At 40.8% G+C, this 24,347-nt stretch overlaps 2 protein-coding genes across 3 annotated transcripts in view; one reads left to right on the top strand and one right to left on the bottom strand.

The window, feature by feature from the left end:
• mpnd (MPN domain containing) overlaps positions 1 to 4,889 on the top strand; it is a 7,094-nt gene extending 2,205 nt beyond the window's left edge. Inside the window, exons 4-13 of the mRNA XM_008283905.1 lie at positions 233 to 332; positions 413 to 491; positions 579 to 675; positions 756 to 828; positions 935 to 1,011; positions 1,866 to 2,034; positions 3,055 to 3,125; positions 3,232 to 3,321; positions 3,763 to 3,855; positions 3,937 to 4,889. Of these exons, the coding sequence (XP_008282127.1) occupies positions 233 to 332; positions 413 to 491; positions 579 to 675; positions 756 to 828; positions 935 to 1,011; positions 1,866 to 2,034; positions 3,055 to 3,125; positions 3,232 to 3,321; positions 3,763 to 3,855; positions 3,937 to 4,023 (936 nt within the window). The 3' untranslated portion in view covers positions 4,024 to 4,889. The remainder of the gene's footprint in view (positions 1 to 232; positions 333 to 412; positions 492 to 578; positions 676 to 755; positions 829 to 934; positions 1,012 to 1,865; positions 2,035 to 3,054; positions 3,126 to 3,231; positions 3,322 to 3,762; positions 3,856 to 3,936) is intronic.
• Positions 4,890 to 6,052: 1,163 nt separating this feature from the next.
• Positions 6,053 to 21,748, bottom strand: sh3gl1b (SH3-domain GRB2-like 1b). Of its 2 annotated transcripts, XM_008283903.1 has the most exons (10): positions 21,355 to 21,748; positions 15,682 to 15,750; positions 14,865 to 14,937; positions 14,632 to 14,775; positions 14,190 to 14,323; positions 13,776 to 13,934; positions 11,655 to 11,758; positions 11,345 to 11,478; positions 10,620 to 10,667; positions 6,053 to 8,882 (listed from the first exon to the last, which is right to left on the bottom strand). In XM_008283903.1, the coding sequence occupies exons 1-10, from the start codon at positions 21,397 to 21,399 to the stop codon at positions 8,689 to 8,691; spliced, it is 1,104 nt and encodes a 367-aa protein (XP_008282125.1). In that variant the 5' UTR covers positions 21,400 to 21,748; the 3' UTR covers positions 6,053 to 8,688. The 2 variants fall into 2 exon arrangements, with proteins under 2 accessions (XP_008282125.1, XP_008282126.1); XM_008283904.1 differs by lacking the exon at positions 10,620 to 10,667 and having other exon boundaries at positions 21,355 to 21,746.
• Positions 21,749 to 24,347: the final 2,599 nt, after the last annotated feature.

The following is a 24,347-nucleotide window of genomic DNA, read 5'->3' as shown; positions in this document are numbered from 1 at the left end:
GCTTAAGATGAACCTTTGTTGGCCTCCGAGGGGTGAAATTAATTTATGAACTAACAAATAATCTAGTAAATAAAGTCGTTAAGATCAGCTTCACCTTTATCAGCTGCAGACGCATGCATCAGTAATTATAATCCAATAATATTTTATGCATTATGTCATCATGAGCATTCTTACTTTTTTCAACGCCGGTTCAAGCTTGACTGAGATTGTGTTTCCCTCTTGGTGATGCCAGAGTCTGGTGAGCGAGGAGGATGATGACGAGGACGAGGAAGAAGGGAAGACGGCCGTGCAGGCAGACGACAAGAACAAGAACACCAAACCTGGATTACACGGTATCGTCTTAATTCCTCTCTTCTCTTCTGCGACATTTAAACCAGCTGGTAAACAAACGTCCGTCTTCACTGTGTTTCAGATGTTATGGTTTCACGGAGAACCGACAGAGAGAGAATTCCTGTCCGATATTGCAGCTTGGGCACCAGGGACGCTGCCAGGTACTTTATTTTACGTTTTTTGTGTGTGTGATTTTGTATATCTGGTGAATTAGTGTGCGATAAACACTTGTAAACTCGCATCCTCAGAGATCCACACACCCTCGTGGAGCTGTCGGCCTTCTCAGCCATCAACAGATTCCAGCCTTTTAATGTAGCCGTGTCCAGTAATGTGCTGCTGCTAATGGTAAGCATTAGCGTGATTTAAAGTAGGGCAGTTAAATATTGATTAAAAGCTGGAAGTTACCTGCTTTTTGTCTTTTGCAGGACTTCCACTGTCACCTGACCACCAGTGAGGTGGTGGGGTACCTGGGAGGACGATGGGACACCAACACACAACGTGAGTGAGACTTTATCCTAGAATTAACAAAAAAAAAACATCAGAAGAAGATCAAACTAAAGCTCCCTTCATCTCCATCCTTCTCCCCGTGGTTGCTGTATTCCAGTGCTGACAGTCTTAAGGGCTTTTCCCTGTCGGACCCGGCTGGCGGACAGAGAATCTGCTTCTGCTGTTGAGGAGGAGGTAACACCGAGTCTGTAGTCCGCACTAAAAGCATGCACGCTCTCAGAAAACATAAAGGTGAAAGACACCCACTTTAAAAATTCACCAGTGTTCTCCGTAGCCCAGAACAGTTCAGCAGCCAGCACTTGTCAACATGCACCACTCCAGAAACCCAAGAGCAGACGCTTGAATTTCCACCACTGGGATGTAAAGGTTGTTGCTGCAGAGTGCGTTTGGCCTTAAAGCTGCTCTGAAGCTCTTAGAATTTGACCTCCAGAAACATCACAATGTAAAGTTTGTTCGGTTTATGGGTAGATAGAGATAGATGGATGTGTTATTCATCCCCTTAGGGAAATTAAAGGTATTAAGTAGCTCACACATGTCACATTCAAGGAAGATAAGGACACCAATGTACAAAAGAGTGAGCGATTATTGTGGTGGTCGAAGAAATAAGGTACTAAAATTGTTGGTATTTTCAATAAAGGTGCAAAAAAGTATGAAAAAGCCAAAGTTCAGTGTAAAAATAGAACTAATCATACACATATAGGAGGGCTGCTTGGGTCCAGGTGGAACAGGATTATTGGTTTTTGCATAGCTGAGTTGAGTTTATGTAAAGTTAGGCAGAGAAAATCGACCGACTAGCAGAACAGGAAATGCAAAAATTGTGGAAAACTGTTGGAACATTCAGCCAGAAGCTGAACTGTAGCTGTAAATGTGCACTAACTTCAACTGCAAATTACAATTTAGGTGTTTTTGTAGATTTGCATGATATTACAGAAATTATAATAGTCAATCTCACTAATAATCATTCCTACTCAGGTGATGTAACATTTAAAGCAAACACACTTACTTCTTTTTTGTTACCTTTGCTCCAGATCTGTCAGAACCTGTTCATGCGCGGGCTCTCCCTGGTGGGCTGGTACCACAGTCACCCGCGAGGTCCGGCCCTGCCGTCGCTGCAGGACATCGACTCCCAGATGGACCATCAGCTGAGGCTGCAGGGTTCAAACAACGGCTTCCAGCCCTGCCTGGGCATCATCTGTGGTGAGTGGCTGCTGTTAGATGCTGCACTCGAGGGATGTGAAAGATTATTAGCCAGTTATTGTTATAACACCAAGCTGCACGAGATGCGACTACATGGTGCAAAGTCAGGGACTCATAATTAAAACATCACAGTTCTTTTGACATAGTCTATTATACATATGACCAACACACACATACGTTTTCTTCGTTGCTGCCATTTTTTAAAATGCTTTTTATGATCTTATTAATTTCTTAAGTTGTTTTTTGTTATATGTCTCCATCCTTGATGCTTTAGAAATATCGTTAACCTCAACCTGAACTGAAAATGAAAACATTTCATATATTGATCAGTGTAATGGGCTTTCAGAAATAGTGACCCACAGGTTGCACCGGCCTGACCATGAAAAAAAATACATTAGCGATGGAGTAATGGGGGTAAAAAGGGTTAAAACGTTGTGACACTAGCAGCAGAAAATGCACGTTTGAGGCCAAGAGTAGCCCAAAGCTGATGAGGCGGCAGCAGACGGCGCAAAGCGACTGATGATAGAACAGTTAATAAATAGGTGATAAGTAGTGCAGACAGTGTTGCACTCAGAGGTAATGTGTGAATTCCTGGAGAATAGATTAGCAGAGTTCCCATTAAGTCAGCCATAAACAGTTGGATGCTCATGATTAAAGAGTCTCGCTGCTGCAGGGACAAAAGACCGGCACTCTGTTTTCCACTTGTCAGAGCACGGCAGCGTGTTCCAGAGTTTCTCATTGTGTGCGTTATTTCCGTAACGCTTTGCAGTGAGACAAGGCGAGAAGACGAGAGTAAGAGAAGCAAGTAGGAGCTTGTGTAGGTGTGCAGTGATGAAAGGATTAGAGATTTGTAAAGAATCCAGTATCCTGAGTCAAACTGTGACTTAATTTTAATTAACATCCTTCTAATCAGGGACAACCTGTATTTCTAGAATTTGTTATGTCTTGTTGATTTTCTTGACAAAACGTGGGATTAAGCTGGTTTGAGCTCATCTAGCTCTCAACTCTTTTCTTTTTCAGGTCCATATTATCACGGGAATCAAGGCGTGGCATCTACAATAACTCCATTCTGGGTCGTACCGCCACCTGAGGTAAGGATGTAACTGCTCACCTTCTTCTTTTTTTTACGACGTTGTGGCTAATGTCATTTATTTAGACATTTGTGGTTTCTGCTGAATGTCATCTCTCTTTGTGCAGCAACGACCCAATGACTACGGCATCCCAGTGGCTGTGGAGGTCACCTACGTGCAGGACAACTTTCTCACCAGTGATGTCCTCAATGAGATGGTACTGCAGCCTCAGTTCTGTGGAAACACTACATTTACATGATAAATCATAAACATGGGGCTGAAAGGTGGCACAGTTGGTAGCACTGTTGCCTTGCAGCAAGAAGGTTGCTGCTTCACGTCCCGGTGGGGGAATCTTTCTGCGTGGAGTTTGCATGTTCTCTCCGTGCAGCATGGGTTCTCTCCGGGTTCTCCCACACAGTCCAAAAACATGTTGAGGTTAATTGGTGATTCTAAATTGTCCATAGGTGTGAATGTGAGTGTGCTTGGTTGTCTGTCTCTAAGTGTAGCCCTGTGATAGACTGGTGACCTGTCCAGGGTGTCCCCTGCCTTCACCCTAAGTTGGCTGGGATAGACTCCAGCCCCCCATGACCCTAGTGAGGATTAAGGTGTATAGATGATGGATGGATGGATTTTCATAAACATTTTCTTTCCTCCACAGATGCTGCTGGTCGACTACTACAGAGCAGCTCCCGACCTGGTGCAGTTCAACCAGTACTGGTGTCCCGACACGACCATGATGGACAAGATCAAGGTAGGACGAGTCGAAGGCAACGGCTTGTTTGATGCTTGAAACAGACATTCGGTAGTGGGCCTAACTTGTCTTCCTCCTCAGGGCTCTCTGAGTTGCCACGCCCCCAAAGACCAGGCCTACTCTCAGATCTTAGAGCACGTCTACAGTCAGCTGTGCAGCATGCAGTGATCTCCTCCGTCTCCATTTCAAAACACCTTCTCCGCAGAGCGAACAGGACCGGTGTGACAATGTTGCTTGAAAAAAAAAAAAAACAAACAAAAAAAAACATATAGATGCCTTGAATGCTCTTATGCTTGAGTAATTTTGCATTATTGCGAGTGTAAACAAACTTAGGGGTGCTAAATTTGTGACAGCAGCTGGTCCTGGATGTTGTTATTCGAACACAAAAATGAAAAACCAAACCCAATACTTCACAGGAAACTACGTTGAACCATTTAACGGACTAGAAATCAGCCTGCCCGACTGGCCTCTCACCTTTTACACGTGGACCTATGTGCCTGTCTGTGCCAGCATCCTGTTGTATGAGCAGATATCGCCAGATATGTACGACGTAAACTTCAATGTCTTGTAATTGCCTTTAGAGACGAAACCAATGGAATGGGAAAAAAAACAAGTAGTGCAAACTGTACATTACCAAGGTGTGGAAAGCTGCCTGTGTTTGACCTAAACTGTACTCTGCAATTGGTGAAAGTTCCTCAAGTCACATGGAATGGGTGCGGTGCCAAGCGAGTTAATTTTTTTTAAATCCACCAGTCTAATGAACCAGGTGTGTGTGTCTCTGTGTGTGTGTGTGTGTGTGTGTGTGTGTGTGTGTGTGCGCGCGCTGTGTTGTGAATGTGCCCGTCTACTGTCTCCCCGTATGTGACACATGAGTCCTCGTGGTTGGGACACATATTTGCTTCCTCTTTACCTGTACTGTATTTATTACTAACTGTGGATTGTGTGATATACATGTATGAAGACAGAGCGATGCCTTAAGCCTGCTGACTGATGATCCACTAAGCATTAAAATATACACACTGGAACTATTTAAACGCGGCTGCCTGACTCTTATTTGTTCGCTGAAAAATACACAACAGAAGTTAGAACACTGCAATGTCACTTTAATGTCAAGTGACCCAAAATTATGAATTAAAAACTAACACTTTAGATTTACGTAAATGTAAAATACAGGCTTCACCGTAGGAACTCAATGCAACAAAGCTCAATCCTTGACAGCATGGAGGATGCTTGTGTTGCACAAGCTGTTCTTCAGAGGCAAGTTGTAGAGGCCTTTTGCAGGAGCTGCTGTGTCGCTCTAACGTTCTCATTAAATTGCATCAGATGTGTTTCGCTGGATTCAGGTTAGGTGACACAATATGCCAGGTTAAATGCTTTTTTCCTTTAGAAACTAATCTAACTAAGCTCCTGCCGACTGGAGCTTGACAGCCAGTATTTTGGTCAGTATTCATGGCACCATCTATACATTTCAACTCCCCATCTTTTGCACTCACGTAGCCCCGTATCCTCCCACCTCTGGCTTCACTGTAGGGCCGACACATTCACTGTGGTAGGTTTAGGCCAAACATGCTGCACTCATCTGAGCTAATTTAATCTGATCAAAGAAGAGCTTTTTGTACATTTTTCCAGCAAAGTTTCATCTTGCGTTTCAGCATAAAGGTCGATGCAACTTCCTTCACACCATCACAGAAACTCAGATTTCCATTGATAACACAGTTTGAAGCACCTGCCCCTCCATTTCTCAGAGCTAGATTGTGCAAGTGTTGCACTCTGTGCCGTCATTTCAGGAGGGAGGACGTTGCGACACTGATTAGTGGTGTCATGGCTCCTTCTATACCTCCTGAGAACTGCCGCCGCAACCGGCTTTCGACTGAAATTGGTCGATGATCTTTTCGTATCCTTTTACATCTTTGTGAAGTTTTACTATCAGATTTTTCAGTTCTTCGGGTGTTTTCTTTCCATGGTGCAGGCTTGAAGAAAACAAACTCTACTTATCATGAAATAATGCAATTTTTGAAAGATGTTTTCCATTATTTGACACTTCAGTGCACCGGGATGTTCTCACTTCTGTTGTACAATTTATATTAATTCATCAACCCAAAGTACTTTTTTTGTTGTTGTTTTATGTATACTCGAATATATAAAATCCAAAATTAAAGCTGTAGTTTGTTCTTCTTACTACAAAGCAAACAATATCTTTTTTTTCCATTTTTATTTATTGTAAGAATGGGGAAGGTGGGGGACAAGAAAGAAGCACGTACAAATACTGTGATAATAAAAGACAAAATATTGCGGTTAAATTCATACCAACAGTAAAAAGGCAACTTAAACCTAAGATATACACGTACATGATGTAATACAGGACTACATGCAAGGATTAATTTAAAAGTTTTAAGGTCTTGTATATAAAAAATAATACTATAGAGAGAGCCAGAATGATTTAATGCTGTTCAGAAGAGCATTTAAGACTGATTAAACACATACATAGCCCTTTAAGAAAAGAAATCAGTGGGACATCTTTTTTTTTTTTACATTAAAAACTACAACAAAAAAAAAAAACACAGTTTCCTCTGGTGGTCTGCTGACAAACGTCACATTAGTCTGAACACGACATATCCAGGAAACCGCCTGTAGTGTCATCATCAATGTGCAGGAAGACGCACACATGCATTTCATCTTAACACAGAAAAGTGCCAATGGCTAGAAAGGAAACTAAAAGTGAAAAAAAGAAAAGAAATTCTTGACCATTTTTTAAGTGGCTAGGTTAGATTTTGGTTGCTGTATTAGTTGGGATACTTCCCCTCCTTTCCCCCCACAAAGGCAACAAAGAAAGCTAGTAAGGACTTTTTTTTTTAATAACAGTGTGATCCAGACAGCACCTCCTATCGCCCTCAGCCCTGAACTTCATACAAGAATTGAAATGTAGTAAAGGTCAGAGATGTAAACATATTAATCGAGGACCGAGCTCAGGAGTGGGGGAAGTGTTTGGCAGCGCGGCGTGACGGACAAACACGTATGAAAGAGGGGAAACGAAGCAGAAAGACACCGCTGACTTTCCCTATTATAACTTTTTACCCCTGAAAATTCCAAATCCGCTGGACTAACAGGTGCATGTTTGGCAACAAAGGTTCTAATCCGAATGGACAACAGCTTACAATTACATTTCCCTTGATGTTTTCCCTTTTAATTCAAGGTCTTTCCCTCATACTGTACAGCGTACGCTGGATTAGACCTCCACCTGCAGGTGTGGACCGCGGCTAAATCCGGAACAAGAAGCCAGCCTTGTCTAAACAGATTAAACATCTGCCTTCGTCAGCCCGATGCACGAACGTATCAATCAAGTCAGAGCCATTGTGTATGATCACAATTATAGGATAAGTTCCCAAGCACAGATGAGTTTCACATTATCTCACACATGAGGGCAGACGGTAACAGCAGGACAGTTAGTGAAGAACATAAAAGACTGAGTTGCTGCCAGCAGCGTAGTCTATTCAGGCACAGCGTGGAAGTAACCGGTGCCTAAAACGGGGGGTCAAGAGGCTGAAAAAAAAACGGGAAAAAGACTGAACATGCTATGATAAACGGTCCTGAATCTAAAAGAATATATGGCTGTTACAGAGTCATTAGCAGTTTAACAAACAGGCGCACTAAGCGATATGTTTCTATTGCATTTTATAAAGTCTTTTTGGCTCTGTCTCCTCTATTGAACAGACTAGCAGGCATCCATTGAACAACACATCTGTCTGCGTTTCTAGGCAACAAACACACGCCTGCTTTAAGTGACAAAAAGGTGCAACCTCTGCATTTAACTTTGGGTCTGTGTGTCATGGTGGAGTACGTCTGTCACACACACACATCAATCTCATTTGAGGACCAAGGTGCAATAACAACATTTTCTCACATGTTAAGAAACCAGTCTGACTGTAGTAAGTTGAGGCCGACGTAAATCAAATACTGAAACAACAAAGGGAAGCCACGACGTCAGGCCTGTTGTCTACTGACGCCACCGTCCTCGGACAGTTCAACATTGATTAAAAAGAGAGCATTGGAAATAGGCCGGACCTGGAAATCACAAATCTGAGGCTAATTTTGGCTCATGTTTCTCATTAAAAATGTACATTTTTTTCTTCCTGTAAAACAGCTGTTTCGAGTCATCTGCAGTTCCATTTTAGTTTAGGTGAAAGTAATTCTCATTCGTGCCAGCAGGTGGCACTAGGAGACACGATCCAGCCCTTTATGAGGCACCAACAACATTTTCAGTTCTGACATGAAGACAATATTCAGCCAACTTCCACAAAGCGTCTACTGGGATGAAACTCCAGTCGAAAAACTGACTGATACACGTTGGTGAGCAACCTGAGTTTTAAACAGACTGCAGTCACACTAAAGGCATGACATGAATGTGCCGCTTCAGTCACTGTAATTACTGAATTAGACACATGTTCTCTTTTTCTATTTCATTAATTTGTGGTTAAAAAAATATTGCTTAGAAATGTTTCATCAGTTAGTCCTCAAGAAATGTTTGTGTTTTATGTTTACTGTCAGACAACAGATAATGACATTTAGTCTCCATCTCAGTCCAGACCCGTCTACCTTGAGTATAACAGGTTGGTATTGTGGTCTGGACTTTGAAAGGTGACCATCTTCTCCAGAACTCCAGCTGAAAAAAAACAAAGTGCTCATCTGCAATGATGATGATGATGTTGGAGCTGAAGGTGAAAATGAAACCTCTGTGGACCATCCCCCTGTCTTCACTTTCCTCCCTCTCTATTCATTCTACTTCCTCTCCCCTGCTGCTCTCCATCAGTCTCCTCTTCGCTTTTCCTCTTTGTATTAGTGTGGCAACGGAACGAGGACCTCAACGTAGTTGAGAGGGAAGAATCCCGACTGGCCGTTTAGCATGCCCTCGTACCAGTTCTCGTCGATCTGATTGGTCAGGGTGATGATGTCGCCCTCTCGGAAGCCCAGCTCTCCCTCGTTCTCTGGCTCAAAGTCGTATAGCGCCTTACAGCTCGGCTGCTCCGGGGCTGCGAGGAGAAAAGACAAAGATGAACAAGCTGTTGATAACTCAAACGCAGCAAAGGCCCTCAGCAGTTTCAGGAAAAGGGTGTCGCACTGCACTGCACACATTAGTCATGCGATCATGTGTTCTGTGGTTCACACATTATACAGTAAATGTTAGTGTAACATTAGAGCACAGCCAGATCAGCTACAACACAGCACAGCACTGCAAACAAGCTCAAAAGTGCTGACAAGCTGAACCTCTGACCATAAACTACAACATCCTCTGACTCCGAGGGTCTGTGTGACTGTCGGCCTCCCTCGATGTGCTTCATTTTCTCCCACTGTCCCTTTCTCTGTGACCTCACATAGGTCAGCAGAGGAGAGTAGGGCTCCGCACACAGACAAACTGGGCTTTTTTGTTGGCAAACAATTTTCTCATTGTATCAAGTTCACCCAACACACTGCTGGGTAGGCTAGAGACGGGGAAGGCTTCGGTCACTCGTTCTCTGTGTTTTACTCCAAACTGTATCAGTTTACATGGGCAAGAAAAAAAATGTAAACACTTAATGGAAGAGGATCAACTCTGGGGGAAACTTTATAACAGTTACAAACACAGGCCTCATTAGAAGAGGCTCCCAGAAAGAAAGAAAAAAACATCTAGTAATGCTTTGTGCAAAGGGACAACAGCTGAACCTTCACAGTGAAGAGGCTCTTATTTTGTTGTCTGTCTATGGGACACTATCTTCTAAAAAAGTTTGGATCCAAGAGTGCAAATACAGTCAAGGATGGTTGATTGCATGTAAAAAAGAAGTTAAATATTCACACATGAGCAGACACGGATGAGAAATGACGTTGGCCAGACGATGCAAATTACCGGTTGAACGTAAAAATAGAAAAACAGAAATACTGTTTCAATAAATGCATCACTGTGTGATCTGAACTCAACACTCTCACTTTAGTGAAGCACATATTGCTTGATAGAAACAGATTGCAAATGACCCTAACAGGCTTAGTCGCAGTCATATTAATACTTATTTAGCTACAAAAAAACATTTAGTAAGCCATTATAATTCTAGTTCCACGTGATTATTTCTCAACTGTTAGTTAATGCAACTATGCTGCATATAATAACACTTATTCTGACAAAAAAAAACCCCAGCAAAAATATAAGTATTGTGTAGTTTTGTATTATTGTTAAGTATATCAGAGTGCTGAAAGATTAAACATGACACCTAATGCTAGCACTAGCTCAGGCCTAACAAGATGTCAGTACTTTTCCAACATGTAGCTTTAAAATTTAAACACCCGAACGTCTGTATCTCGTTAAAATGCAAAACTGAGCGTTTCGTATGTAAAGATATGAAGCAACAAGCAGGTCAGTTAGAGGAAGTCTTTTGCAACTTCCAGCTGCGTAGCTTCGGCTCTAAAATCAGACTGTAACGTATATAAAAACATACAGATGGCATAAAGTGTGGCTGCTTGACTTTCTAAAACTTTACATAAAATAATACGTGTAGGAAGGCGAGTTGTGATATTCCAAAAATAGGATGTGGAGTTCAGTACAAAAACCGCATGCATGCTGTTGATCTATGCAAAAAAAACCCAACAAACCGCCGAGTACGTGTTGAATCAATGAGAAGCAACTTATGTCCTACTTCCTACATTTCACACCAGAAGCTGTGCGCACACTGGACCGTTTCAAGCCCACTGCTGAAACTGTGACAATAAAAAAAAAAAGGCCCACACGATCTGAGACTCACACAGTCCTGGTTTCCGAAAGGACAATCTGGCCGAGTGAAAAGGCGGCTCTGATGATGTCACAGGAAAGAGGAACAAGGTCAGTTGGAGAAAGGCCAGCCAGATGACAGAGCGACACGAACACACACACACTTACTCACACACTCCTTCTTTTCCCCTCACAATGGAACACATGTCGATTTTCTCATGGTCAACAAGTCGTTTCGAAAGTCAAACATTCAGCCTGTGCCGTCATTTACAATCATTTACGATCACACGGGAGAGAAAAAAAAAAAGGAAAAGAGAGATGCACGCTGAACAAGTTTCACATACTTGGGCTCAGTGGTACTGATTGGTTGCAGTTGTTGGCACTGTGGAGGATTTTCAGTTCGGTTTCTGTCAAAGATTTAAAAGGAGGGAGCATAATGTAGGCACGCTACTTTGGATTAGTCCCTCCTCTGTGTTCGCAGAAACAGCTGGATGTTTTGTTGTTCTTCAAACTCTGGCATGGCAGCTCTTTGCCACATATTTTACTAGCTGCCCTTTTCTGTGGCTTTCACAGTGATGCAATTGGAGGAACCAATCCAAAACAATGAAGGAGAGAGTTTTAGTTGTTCTGTGAAGACACTTTATGTAAATAGCTCAAGTTCACTGTATGTTCTTGGTAAAATAACAAATTCTTGATACAGATTTTCACTCACAAATGCTAAAAAAGTGTATTTTTTACATCATCTTAATGGTTTCCTACCTGAGTTGCGTGAAGGTGGAGGGGCCATTGATGTTTGATAACAGCCATTCGAATGGTTGTTGTCTCCCATGTCGAAAATAGGTTTGGGTTTGGGTGTGTATTCACGCCTTGGTCGAGACTGAGCCTCATTCATTCTGTTCAAAAAGAAAAAATAAGTTGAGTCTTACAATCGCAAACCTCCACAAGCAATGCTTTGTTGTGTCTCAAGTTACTAAAATCAGTGACAGACTTAAACAGCTCCAAGCAGAAAGCTGAACGGCCAGACCTCCTATACAGTCTGTTGGTATCGGCGTAGGTTTCTTTACTGCACCTGTCTCGGAGTTTGTCGGAAAGCTCCTCCAGCACCTGAACAGCTTGTCTGTGATACTGCAGCTGGGACTCCACCAGGGATGAGAGCTGGCTCACCTGCTCTATCTGCACACACACACACACACACACACACACACACACACACACACACACACACACAGGTGGAAATATATCATACATGCATCATTGTATAAGTCATTTAAAAGGCTAAACAGCTTCATAATCCAGGCAACGAGTAACACAGTTCAGTAAAGCCTCTGTAACAGTATGTGGCCATTAAGAATACATGACCGTACATTATCAAGAATTCAAAGCCTAAAAATTACTTATATATTTGTTTGACAAAATAATCTTAGTCTCCAAGGTGTATTTTATCAAGCTGTTCCAAATATGGGTAGAGGTTTATCCAAAACACTGCAAGGACACAGTAAGGTATTTAGAAATGAGTCTGACTACACAGACTGAGTCATTTCCACCTGACCAGGGTTGGTTGAGGTTTTGTAAAGGAGCTGCAGTGTGTTGGACACTGGTCTCATTTTGTTAAGTGCTGGACTTCACTGCTACACTCTGAACTATGTCAAATTAAATTATTAGAAATGCATACTGCTGGACTTGCCAATATTTTGCAACTAATTTTGGCCAATTGCCGATGCAGATATATGTACATTTTTCAGTCTAATTGCAGAGAACATCAAGTTTGTCTCGTAGAGGATATTAACAAACTGTTGAGACTACTGGTATCATGATGGCCTACTGAGACATAACATGCAATGCTTTTAAAATGTACACATTCACTGAGCAAATTGGGAAAAGTACTTCCACTGAAAATAATATGGAACATTTTGAAACAAAACTGTAAACCTTGATTGACTGATATTATCTGGTTGTTCATGTGAATTTTGGGCCAGCGCTGACATTTGACACAACTGATGATAATACTGATATAGCCAGTGGCAACACTAAATATTTAACGAAGCATTAAGCGTGTTCCTTTTTTTGAAGATGAACTACAACATGACTCAGTACAGGTGGTGCACTTGCCACCGTTTTTGTTCATTATTAACTTTTTTTTGGCATTCGTGAATCAAACCTTAAATTTTCCCAGATTAAAAAAATATTCTCACACAAAGTATTTAAATAGTCGTGAGGAACGACATAAAAGAGGCTGACACTAGAGAAATAACAGGAAATATGAAACAGACTTCCCCTCCCAGTCAGACTGCAATATTCACGCTGTCAGCTAGTCTTCAATATTATAACAAAGCCCTGAGCTGCAGTCATGTAGTTTAATAAAACAAAAAAAACACAAATCAGTTTGACTACTAAACCCAACTAGTGAGTGAATGTTTCAACAGCTTTAACGCAGCTATTTTAAGACATGTTTATCTCCAGTGTTGTTGTGCTGAATGGGTGTGTTTCATCTGTTTTTACAGCTCCAATAAATGAAGCCTGTGTTTGTTCTGTGGGTGTGTATTTGACAAAGCAAAGTAAAGCAGTACAGCGACGGTAGCTAGAAAATGTTTCATATGACAGTAGCCATAGATACCATAGGGCAGCTCAGGTTGAAAATAACTAGTTATAGGAGCAAAACCTTCGGATTTATAATGACGTAGTTTGGAGAGAATACAGGAGTTTGATTGGATCTTTATACTGCTATAAGAAATCCAGAGTCACTTATTTTAGTCTGTATATTCTAGACATATAATTGTTCTTTTATCACATATATTAGTAGACTTTAAAAGCGATATTACACAGGGGTGATCTCACTTCTGTTGTAATCTGTATCTGCCACTGAGTGCTGACGGACAGTGATGTCACCGGTGATTGCTGATAGAAGGTCGGGTGGGACTCTTTCTCCTTTTTTGCCAATGCAATTGATCCATGAGCTAATCGAGTCAGAATCTACTGTGTTGTTTTGTTCCTCCAAGATTTACTGACATAAAGACCTGGTTGATGGACAGTGCCGTTGCCATATTTGCAGGGCACAAAGCTAAGAAAGTCCCTGACTTTTTGATGCAGTGACAACTGTTTTTATTGACTGCACAGGGGCAGGGTTAATCTTAAAGCAATGCCTCAGAGGACAAACGTCAACACAACACTTTAAGCAGCAGTAGGTCCTTACGTCAGTCTCCAGCAGGTTGTACATGCTGGTCTCGGCCACTTCCTTTGACTCGTGAAACTTCTCCAGGGCCTGTCGAACCTCCTCATCCGGGATTTTGCCCTGACGCTTTTTCTTGTAGTCGTAGTCCAGGCGACGGCCTTCCAGCTTCTTCAGATGGTGCTGAGGTGGGAAGAGCCATAGTTTAGTCAGTTTTTGACGTATGAAACACTGATTTTTGTGATTTAAAATGCTGAAAACGTCTGTATTGTCGACACATTCTTTACTGTAACTATTTTGCACATGGTTAAAAGATACGCACTAAGGATTTCACATCAACTGAAATCTGACCACTTAAAAGGAGCTACTCTTTATTAAAAAAGGTGTGACTGGGAGATGAACCAATAAACCGTCATAAAAGCATAGTGCATCAGATACCTGTATCTCTCGGAGGTCCTTGTCACAGAGTCCTTGCAACGGATCAATAAAGTTCTGTTTGACATCAATGTCTAGAGAGTCTTTGACTTCTGCCAGTCTCTTCATGGCCTCTCCTACGTCTACTAGAGCTCCACCTGAACCACACACACAGATTTAAAGTTCAATGGCAGCTTTCAGTTTCCTACAACAATGCTACCATCAGTTTACACATACAGAACAAAATCACACGCATCGAGTACAAGACCTAAAATAGCCAGAAAGCATTTTATAGACACTCTGTAAACAGTTTGGGTGCAGTCTATCAGTGAGCATTTTAATTATACCACATTTACACAGACGAGCTCCATAACTATCCACACTTCAAACCCAATAATTACACACATCAGTGTTCCTCTACCAGGAATTTACAACCCTTAACCACACACAAACACACATATCTTACCAAAGTTAGTGTCCTCTCCGAGGTCCCGCCCATACTTGGACATGCACTCTCCTAGCAGCCCCTCAGCCTGTGGATAGCCGGGGTTCTTTACCTGACCACGGATCTTTGACATGGTGTTCAGCATTGACAGCTTGGCCCGTGATGCTGTGGAAGTAAGAGAAAAGGCATAAATTAGGCAAATCTGGGAGTTTAGATACTGCAAATATATGCATGAAAACAGCTTTTCTTCTCACCTGGGTTGGGCTGCAGGTACTCTGATGTTTTGGAGATGACCTCCACTACTGCTTTACTGGTCACATCTACTTTCTATAAAACACAGCACGCACATCACGAGTTACCAACAGAGGAACTAGTCTTGGGAATAGAATAGAGACTTCAGAAGGGGACTTGCTGCTAAACATTTGCTAGCAATCACTTGATAATTCATAAAAATGCCTGCTTTTATTTCAGTCACCTTTGGATACAACACAAATGATATAGTGTCTTGTACTGAGACGTATCTCAACATATTTAATATGCATTTATTCATAATGAATTGTTTGGTCTATAACATGTCAAATTAAAGTCCATTCAATATTCCAAAATGTTCCCAAGGTGATGTCTTTAACTCGCTTGTTCTGTGTGATCAGCAGGTCTAAACCCTCAGACGCACCAGCAAGTATTAATATTTAGGAAGCTGCAGCAAGTGAGCTTGTTCAGCATTTTTGCTTAAATTGTACTTTTGAGTTTTCACAGTGATACCTTCTCAGTTTTCAGCTTTTCATAAACTTGATTATTTTCTAGTTTTGCCTTTATTTGACTGGCTGACAGGTGTGCAGCATGCAGTGGCTGAACTGTGGGTAATGTGAGGTATGCCCCAATTTTTCATCAACTTTCAAATCAGAAAACTTTCTAAACCAGTTAAGGATGATGTAATGCTTTAAACGAGATGTAAATAGGAAGTCCCCCACAAACCCACGATATGTTTGCGTAATGTCTAACAGCAGCCCGGCCTATGTGTCTGATTCAACATATCTCTCTTTCAGGACTACAGAAGGATGCCTCCCTTACCCGTTCCAAGTCTCTGAAGTCATCATCGAGTTTCGTTCCTTCTGCACCTCCAACTTTCTCACTTACCATCTACAGACAGGGAAACCGAAAGAGAGAGAGGGGGGAAAGAATGAGAAAACAGAGTGCAAGTTCATTAATGCTGCTCATAAGGTTTTGATTTGAGTGGGAATCAAGCCGAAGAACATCTCCAATTTACAAATGGCTGCTCGGTGACAAACATGCAGCATATTGTGGGCCATGTGTTGTGCAAATCGTTCCCTTCAAACTAACCAAGCGACTTTGAAGTAGGAACGCAAAACAGAAATACCCCAGAAATCGCATCGAGTACAACATCATAAACTTTACTATGCAAATAAAAAAGAAAAATGTTGGACCAGCTAACGGCACCACTTCTACTTCACTCAGGATTCTACAACATGCTGACGTTAACTGAGAACAAACTTCAGCATGTTTAGGAGGAACCACTCAGCATGGAGCCCGTTTTCTGTGTAAGTATTACTGTCATCCTTTTAGGCTAATTCCTTAAATTCTCAGGAGGGTTTGTTCTTTTCTAGAAACACGTGGAATTCGATGAAACTGTTATTTTGACTTTCTAATTAGTCGGTGCTGCTGTGACTTTAGGACAATTAAAATCTTGACTGCTGAGTCCTTTAGCTGCCTGGCTCCAGATCCAGGTTTCCCCGAGTGGAAGAGGCAGCAAATCAAATCCCATCACCAGCAGTAAGATGATAAAAGTGCAGCCCTTTGTTACAGAGTACTGTGGATCTGTTTCTTTAAGACAAAAGCCATAATGACTACCTTGTGCTTTGCTAAGGATTCCAGTCCACAATACCGTTGTAGTAATGAAACTACACGAGTAGTAAAATCAGGATGTAAGACATTGGTGTTGTTCTTCTGCATTTAAGTTTTGCAGAGATATAACAGCCACCAATATTAATATTCAATTATAGTATTACTAGAAGGAGCAATAGACAGGTAATAAAACACAAGAAAAGCTCTGACAAAAGGATGAATTTGAATTATCTGCAAATTGCATCTGTACAATTTGGATTTTACTTTGTATAACGCTACAGCAGATGTTCCTAACCCCAATGTAAACTAGTTTTTAGTCAGCTGGTTATTTCTGGACCTGGTGTTTGCTATGTGAGCACGTAGCAATTCAAGTCAAATCATCATTATATAAATCCTTTGGTTAAGAAGTTCAGATACAACAGGAGGCTTTCCACAACAGAAAGGTGGGCAGGCGTGAGGCGTAACGTTTACAGGAACAGTCCCGTAATCGGCCCTTTGAGCTTTCCTGCTTCTATTGTGATGCAGGATCTGACAGCTTTGCCTGCGATGTGAAGTCAGAGTGTGCCAAAACAACAATAAATAGTAGTTACTGAATGCAACTTTAGTTCTATGCAGGAAAACTGAAGGTTTGTTAATCTATATGGGGAATTTACATTGTTTATGGCGATGTTAGAGAGAAGACTGCTACTCGCCTATTAAAACTTTAGCTTGTTGCCCCCTGTAGGTTTAACCAATCAGCATGGAAAGCTACCTGGTGTTGATGTTTTTTCTCCCCTGTGGTCAAATATCCACAAAGTTTCAGGCCGCCTCAAACTTCCCACAAGTTCCTGAAGTGAGAAACGGCCCATTGTTCCTTTCCTTAGTCTAATTGGCTCATCTGAGATGCAGCAACAACAGTTTGTAGTCATTTCCTACATGACTCATAACCACTGCTGGTGACCGTTATGTGATTCCTGGAATTACCGACACTTTATGGGTCCGTCATAAATTTTGACATCAAAACTTTGATTGTGAAGATTGCACAAGAAAGACTCTGTTTCAACAGAAATTTAAACAGAAGACAATCACGCTCACACCTCAGCAGCAGCAGCTGACTGACTTTTACTAAGCAGTCTGGTATCTGAGAGACATGCTGCTGTATCTCTGCTCTGTGCGGAAAGCACATGACAAGGGGCCTTGAGGGATTCAGGTCACAAGTAAAGAGACAGCTTCAACTCGCAGCCTGCTCAGGATTTGACTCCCTACTGCTGAGGAATTGTAAAACTGCAATCTACAGTCCAAATCCTTATTTTTTGGGGTATTCTGGCCTCTCTTTCAAGACTTCTGGGAAGGGTAATGAATTAAACTTATGACCGTGTATGTCGCTATTCTTATAATAAGTTGCAAAAGCAGAGAGATTAGTCTTTTTTTTTTGGCTTTGAAACTTTGTTGTAAAAAATATTGCATTTTTTCTGCTGATGGAAAGTTCAACTGCTAGTGTAACATTATTATTTACATGCACACATACCGAAAGCAGATAGAGGCCAAAAACATCCACAGTATGCTCTCACAGGCAAGTTTAGGTATAAACACAAAGAGCTACACACAGGGATCAGCCTGTAGCAGGTAACCTTTTCATCATAATAACTGGGTATTAGTTAAATGCTAGAGCATTATCACAAAGCCTGGTTCAAGCTCTTGTTTGGCTTCAGATGACATGAAGACTGCAAAGCCCAAAAAGCTGAATTATACAGACAGCTAGAACAGTGAGAGGGAAACCACATTGTATTCAGCAGGCTGCAACGCCCTCACAACAAACCTGTGTAGTAGCTGCTAGCTAAGGCACACATGCTGGCCATTTTCGTTAAAGACAGCACATGCAATTAGAACTTTTAGGCAAATAATTGGAAGCGTAAAAAGAAAAGTTGTTTATAGATCAAACACTTTGCCCAGAATACTTTGTACGTGAAAACCAAACTACATTCGAGTATCAGACATGAAAACTAGGTCAAAGTATTAGAGATTAAAGCGACATATAAAAATAGAGCTGTCACCAAAGTACCTGTGAAAACAACATTTTAAGAGAACGCTATCTGAATGATCAGATGTCAGACAGTGGAGGTGCGAGAAGAAATTTAGCAGGTTTTTCTGGTGATACATAAAAAGCTGCCAGACGTTCATAGTGTATTCAATCAATAGAGCTAAGCAAGCCTTCAACTAATCAGACAGTTTGGTTATTTTTTTAAACCTCTTCCTGTATTCTTACCCAGTTAAAGTGCAAACTCTTGGGTACTTTCCTTTTATTTATGTTCCACCATCATGCATTTAATACTCAAACTCAAGTCCAGTTAATCAGTAAACCTTTACTGATGGTTTCACCCTTTACACACATAAGAACTGTTAAGCGCTACAAGTGGGTGATATGTGTAATATTTAATGTCTGGATAGATTTAATTCTATGTTATTATACTATGTCATATCATATTACATTACACTATCTTAAAAACCAAAGATAACAACCCCACAGGAATCTTTTTTCTTGGACTAATCCAACACCTGACAAGTCAAAGAACTTCCTCACATTGATGTAAAAGTCAGACGAAATACGATGCTGCAAAAACAAGCAGTCCTGCTCAATGATTTGTTAATACACCCAGATGTACTAATAAGACAGATACCATCATTAAAAGTGAAAAAGAGGAAAAACCTTATGACGGTTAACTCATTCATATAACCTCAGTCATTAGCATCATACCTTAATCTTAATTAATCCAATTAACCACATCTGTAGCTCTCAGTCTGCTGCTTGTAACACTAATGCCATCTGCTTTTCACCTGCACTTGTATCAGTAACCGATTAAGAGTAATAAAAAAACAAACAAACGGGGGATTATATTACAGACCAAATCGTTCCTATAAACCGGATTAACCCCGACGAAGTCGGCACCAAATTGTAATCTACTTTTTTTGTTATCAGTAAACTAATCCGATCTGATTGAACTGTGTCTTAACACCCAGTATGATGTACATGCCAGACTGGAAACAACAAGTGTGATGTTGTTAAGTGTGCCCGTTATAAAGAGGCTTGTGGCAGTGGGCCTAAAATGGCAAATGGGTCACAGAATTAATTCAATTTCAAAGATATGAACATACCTCTAATGCCAAATTCAAAATATCACCAAAAAAATAATAGATTTCTTCCTGTTAATGTTAAAATTTTCAATGAAGAGACAAACACAATCACAGAATATCATAGTTTAAAGTATGGCTATTAAGAATTCTTCATTCTGTCCATTGATTCTCGGCACCTGGACAGTATACCCAGACATTTCTGATGCATATATTTGTTTATTTCCTTGTATTAAACTCCTGGCAGGCGCAGCAACAGTGACACACATTGTTAAAGCTCAATGACAACCACGTAATATACCTGAAATGCGGTTTGATATTTGCTTTCCATCAGCTTTCACTTTGCGTGCCATCATAACAATAATGTAACAGATGACTTATTGGGGATTACCCTGACTAAATCCACTTGTGTATTTCCATAAAATCACACCTTCGTTTAAATAATATTTTTTCAGGACTAGCAATCAATCCCACTGTGTGTGATTTTGTTTGTGCCCTTTGCGTCATTCCAGAGAAATATCTGGAAAAACAAATAACTGGAAAAAAAAAAAACGAGACAGTAAAAGAGAAAAAACAAGGGCATGTGAGTTCAGGGCACAGATATCATTTCCACAGCCAACTTCCTGCATGTTTCCAGCGTAGAAAATCTGAGCTATGCCGAGTGTTATTGACTCTCATGGAGTTTTTGGCAAGAAAAGCAGCTGCAATGCAGTCAAATAAAGGGGGGAAAGCACACTCTTGCCACCTCCTTCTCTGCATCATTCCTCGGGCCACTTTCTCATCCACTAATCCACTTTATCTCCCTCCAACACCTCTGCTGATCGTTTGCCATCACGGTTTCAGCTTCTAAAATCATGTTATTTTTCCTCACAAACCGAAAACCAACAGGGATCTGACTGTGTTCCTGACAGGAAGCTGGGGCAGAAACCAAATGTCTTTCCTGCTTAGATCAGCAAGGGTAGGAAGAAAGAAAAAAAGAGAGACTCCAAAAAATCTTTTCAACCGTCCCCTCCCATGAGTGAGAGCTGCCCCAAATTAAAAACACTCACACCAAAGTTCACAGAAAAAAATGCTTTAACTTTCACATTTCCATGGCGAGCAGTTGCATGTCTAAGGCAGTGGTATGCAGGGTTTTTTTCCTACCCCTCAACTGCCCTAAATATTGATCTGTCTCGCTAAACAAAAGACTTAACAGAAAACACAGCTGTAAAATAGGTGACTCCACTTCAAAGAAGACAGCTGGGACCTAATGAGGAGCTTACACGACTTCTTTAGATGGAAATGAAGGACTGTTTCCATGAATCCACCTTAACTTGTGGCTCACAAGATTTACAATACTTATTTTTTTCTTTTTTACTGCATTGTTTTTCTGAACTCTTTGAGCCCTGACTCACCCGGAGAGTCCCCTGAGGCAAACAGAGCTAATGTTTACCACACCGAGTCTGCATTTCTGTGTAAAAAGCACCAACACACCACAATACACGTAAACCAGCAACACTAGCCAAAGTTAGTTAATGCAAACAGTGTCAGAAAATGTGCTTGTTAACTTTAACGCCGGCTGTTAAAGAACACAAAACCCCTGTTAAAAATAAAACAACACGTTAAACACTGACACAGAAAGCGTCCGAGCAGCTAGCGTTTACGTTAACCAACCGTTACTAACGCTAGCATACTATACACCGTTAGCCGACGATGCTAAGCTAGCTGCTAACGATACATGACAGTTGCTAGCGGTAAGAGAGAAGAAGAAGAAGAAAAAAAAGTTTTGCAAACCTGACTGGCTTTATAAAACTGCTTCTTCAGGCCCGCTACAGACATTTTGGACCCCGGCTGTCTTCCAACTTCCAACGGAGGTGTAAATAGGTCACGATATACCCAAAGTTAGCGATATAGTTTGTCAGAAAATGGGCCAGTGCGAAAAAATGTTTCGGAGGAATCATAGGACTGCTCAGCCGTCACTCCAAGTCGGGACACGCCAACTGACCACGTCCACGTCGAGAGCGATTCTTCCCGCTGTCACGGCAGATGTAACGCGGAGAAATGAGATATAAAAAATAAAAAATTACAAAAAAACACACGACCCAGTTCAACCGTGTTATTTCCTCAACCGAGAGCAGACACACTGGTGGGGCTTTGTGCTGCCTTTACGCAGAGCAGCAAATCTGCACCGGCCACTTTGAAGAAATCAGTTTCTGAGTTTGCGTTAGCAAGAAGCTGTGCGGCTGTTTAGTTGGTGCGCAGCGCCCCCCGCTGGACGGAGTATGTAAACACCCGGCGGGCTGCAGAGGAGCAGCAGCTGGAGGACTGCGTCTCTGCAACTATTGTTTAGAGTTAACTCTGTTGTTTGGGTCAACAGTTTATTCTGAAGGGAAGATAGCTTTTATATTCTGGAGACACGGGAAAAAGATACATGCACAGTTTTGGATGGAATAATCAATTAAAACTATGAATATGTGGCCGTAAAGCAGTATCAACATTTAAATCCATAATGTGTAGGTTAAAAAACACACTATTTCAGTGGGGGAAACCCATAAAACCATAGCTTGTTCATTACTAAATAGTGTTTGTGTGCATTAAACATGTAAAACTAAATGCATTTGGGTAAATAGTGATATAAGTGGGTAGAAAAATAAAAACTTTGTACCAATACCTTTTTTGTAGTTCTGGGTAAAAGTACTGTTTAAGTGGAACAAATGGTTAAAATTATGACTACATGGACAAAGGGTAGGATTTTGTGTTTTAAAACCAAAACTCAACACTATTTGGGTAGAAACCATCGTTAGAAAGTACTACTTATGTGGATTAAATCTTAAAATTAAAAGCACTTGGACAGAAAGTATCATTTTGGCTGACAAAAAAAAAAAAAAACACGAAAATGGAAATGCATAACTTTTTAGGACAAACGTACTATTTAAGTGGAATAAACATTTAAAATCAGAACTCCCTATTTAGACAGTACCATCTGACTGGATTAAGACTGTGTGACTAAACCTTTAAAAACAAAACTTGTCTACTGGAAAGTACAATTTGTGTGGAATAAGTACTTGGACAGAAAGTAGTATTTTGGGTGGACTAAACCTTTAAAACCACAACTCATTGGTTAGACAGCACATTTTGAGTTGAATAAACCTTTAAATCGTTGTACATAAAGCAGTAGTAGTTTAAACATTTAACTTGTCAGTTAGAAAAGCACTATTTTGACACTCTAAACCTTTTAAACCAGACCTTGTTCGTGATGACGGAATGGTTTGGTTGGACAGGACTTGGACAGGAAGTAGTGTTTTGGGTGTAAAAAAGGTTTAAGTGCATAACTGTTTAAAATGAAAGCACTATTTGAGTGGCATAAACCTTCAAAACTATCAGCAGATGGGCAAAAGGTTGTCTTTTGTGTGGACTAAACCTTTAAACTCAATAGCTAGACAATACAATGTGAGTGGAATAAACCTTTTAAACCTCAGAAAGTACTATATATGTGGACTAACCCTAAAAATGAAAAGTAGCTGGACCTAAAGCAGTAGTTTAGGTGGTATAAACCTATACCATGCCAGTTAGAAGGCACTATTTGGACGGAAGAAACATTTAAAACCTCAATTTCTTCATTAGAAAGCACTAGTTGTTTTGTATAAACCTCTGAAATCAAAAGTACTGGGACAGAAAATAATAGTTCAATTGGGGAAAATAAAACAGCTTTCAACCAGTAGCTTTTTAGCATGATAGTACTATCTAATGGGGAATACACCTTTTGTTTGGACTAAACCTTTAAAACCAGAACTCACCAGTTAGACAAGACTATTTGGCTGNTTAGCATGATAGTACTATCTAATGGGGAATACACCTTTTGTTTGGACTAAACCTTTAAAACCAGAACTCACCAGTTAGACAAGACTATTTGGCTGGATTAAAACTGTTAAGACTGTAAATTGTTAGTTTGACATTTCGGGTGGGGTACTAGGACAGAAAGCAGTATTTTGGGTGGACTAAGCCTTTAAAACCATACCTCATGAGCTAGACAATACATTTTGGCTTGAATAAACCTTTACAACAATAAGTATGTGGGCAAAACGTAGTATTTTGGGAGGTATAAACCCACAAATTGTTAGAAAGTACTATTTGGGTGGAATAAGCCTTAAAAAGTAAAAGTATGTGGACAGAAAGTTGCATTTTGGGATTTAAAAAAAACAGCTTCAACCCCGTAACATGGACAAAAAGCAATAGTTTGGGTGATATAAGCCTTTAAACCCACAGCTTGTTACTATAATAGTACCAATTTAAAGGAAGAAACCCTTAAAACTATAAATATTTACACAGACAGTGCTCTAAACCTTTATAGCTCATTCACTAGAACATACTGTCGGGGTCGACTAAATCTTTAAAACAATAAGTACTTGGACAAAAAGTAGCATTTTTGGGGCGGAATACACCTTTAAATCATAACTCAGCTGGTGGATTAAACCTTTAAACCCATAGCTTTTTCATGAAAAGCACTATTTGGGTGGAGTAAACCATTAAAACCAGAAATACTTGGATAGAGAGTAGTCTTTTGGGTGTACTAAACCTTTAACACTTGGTCTCACCAGCTAGACAGGTGGGTTCAAACTTTTCAAACTATAATTTAGCTCAACGAGGTTCCTAGAAGTGCGGGGTCCTGACACTGCAGCCTCCTTCGCTGCAGACACATGTACTTTTTGCTGCAGGGCCTACAGACCAGATGTTCCCTTTCTCATGCCGTGTTCTTCTTTCAGTACTTTCAGGAACTAACCTCTAGA

This window comes from Stegastes partitus, unplaced genomic scaffold (assembly GCF_000690725.1).
Source record: "Stegastes partitus isolate 25-593 unplaced genomic scaffold, Stegastes_partitus-1.0.2 Scaffold332, whole genome shotgun sequence".
Taxonomy (NCBI): domain Eukaryota; kingdom Metazoa; phylum Chordata; class Actinopteri; family Pomacentridae; genus Stegastes; species Stegastes partitus.
The sequence above is the reverse complement of the archived record's forward strand: the minus strand, read 5'-3'. Positions and strand labels throughout refer to the sequence as shown.

Bases quoted from the DNA above. Each gene is read 5' to 3' on its own strand.
- sh3gl1b (XM_008283903.1), bottom strand. From the start codon at position 21,399: ATGTCTGTAGCGGGCCTGAAGAAGCAGTTTTATAAAGCCAGTCAG. The intron at 15,751-21,354 runs GTTTGCAAAACT...CCCTGTCTGTAG, and splicing joins AGTTTTATAAAGCCAGTCAG to ATGGTAAGTGAGAAAGTTGG. The intron at 14,776-14,864 runs GTGAGAAGAAAA...TTACTTCCACAG, and splicing joins GTACCTGCAGCCCAACCCAG to CATCACGGGCCAAGCTGTCA.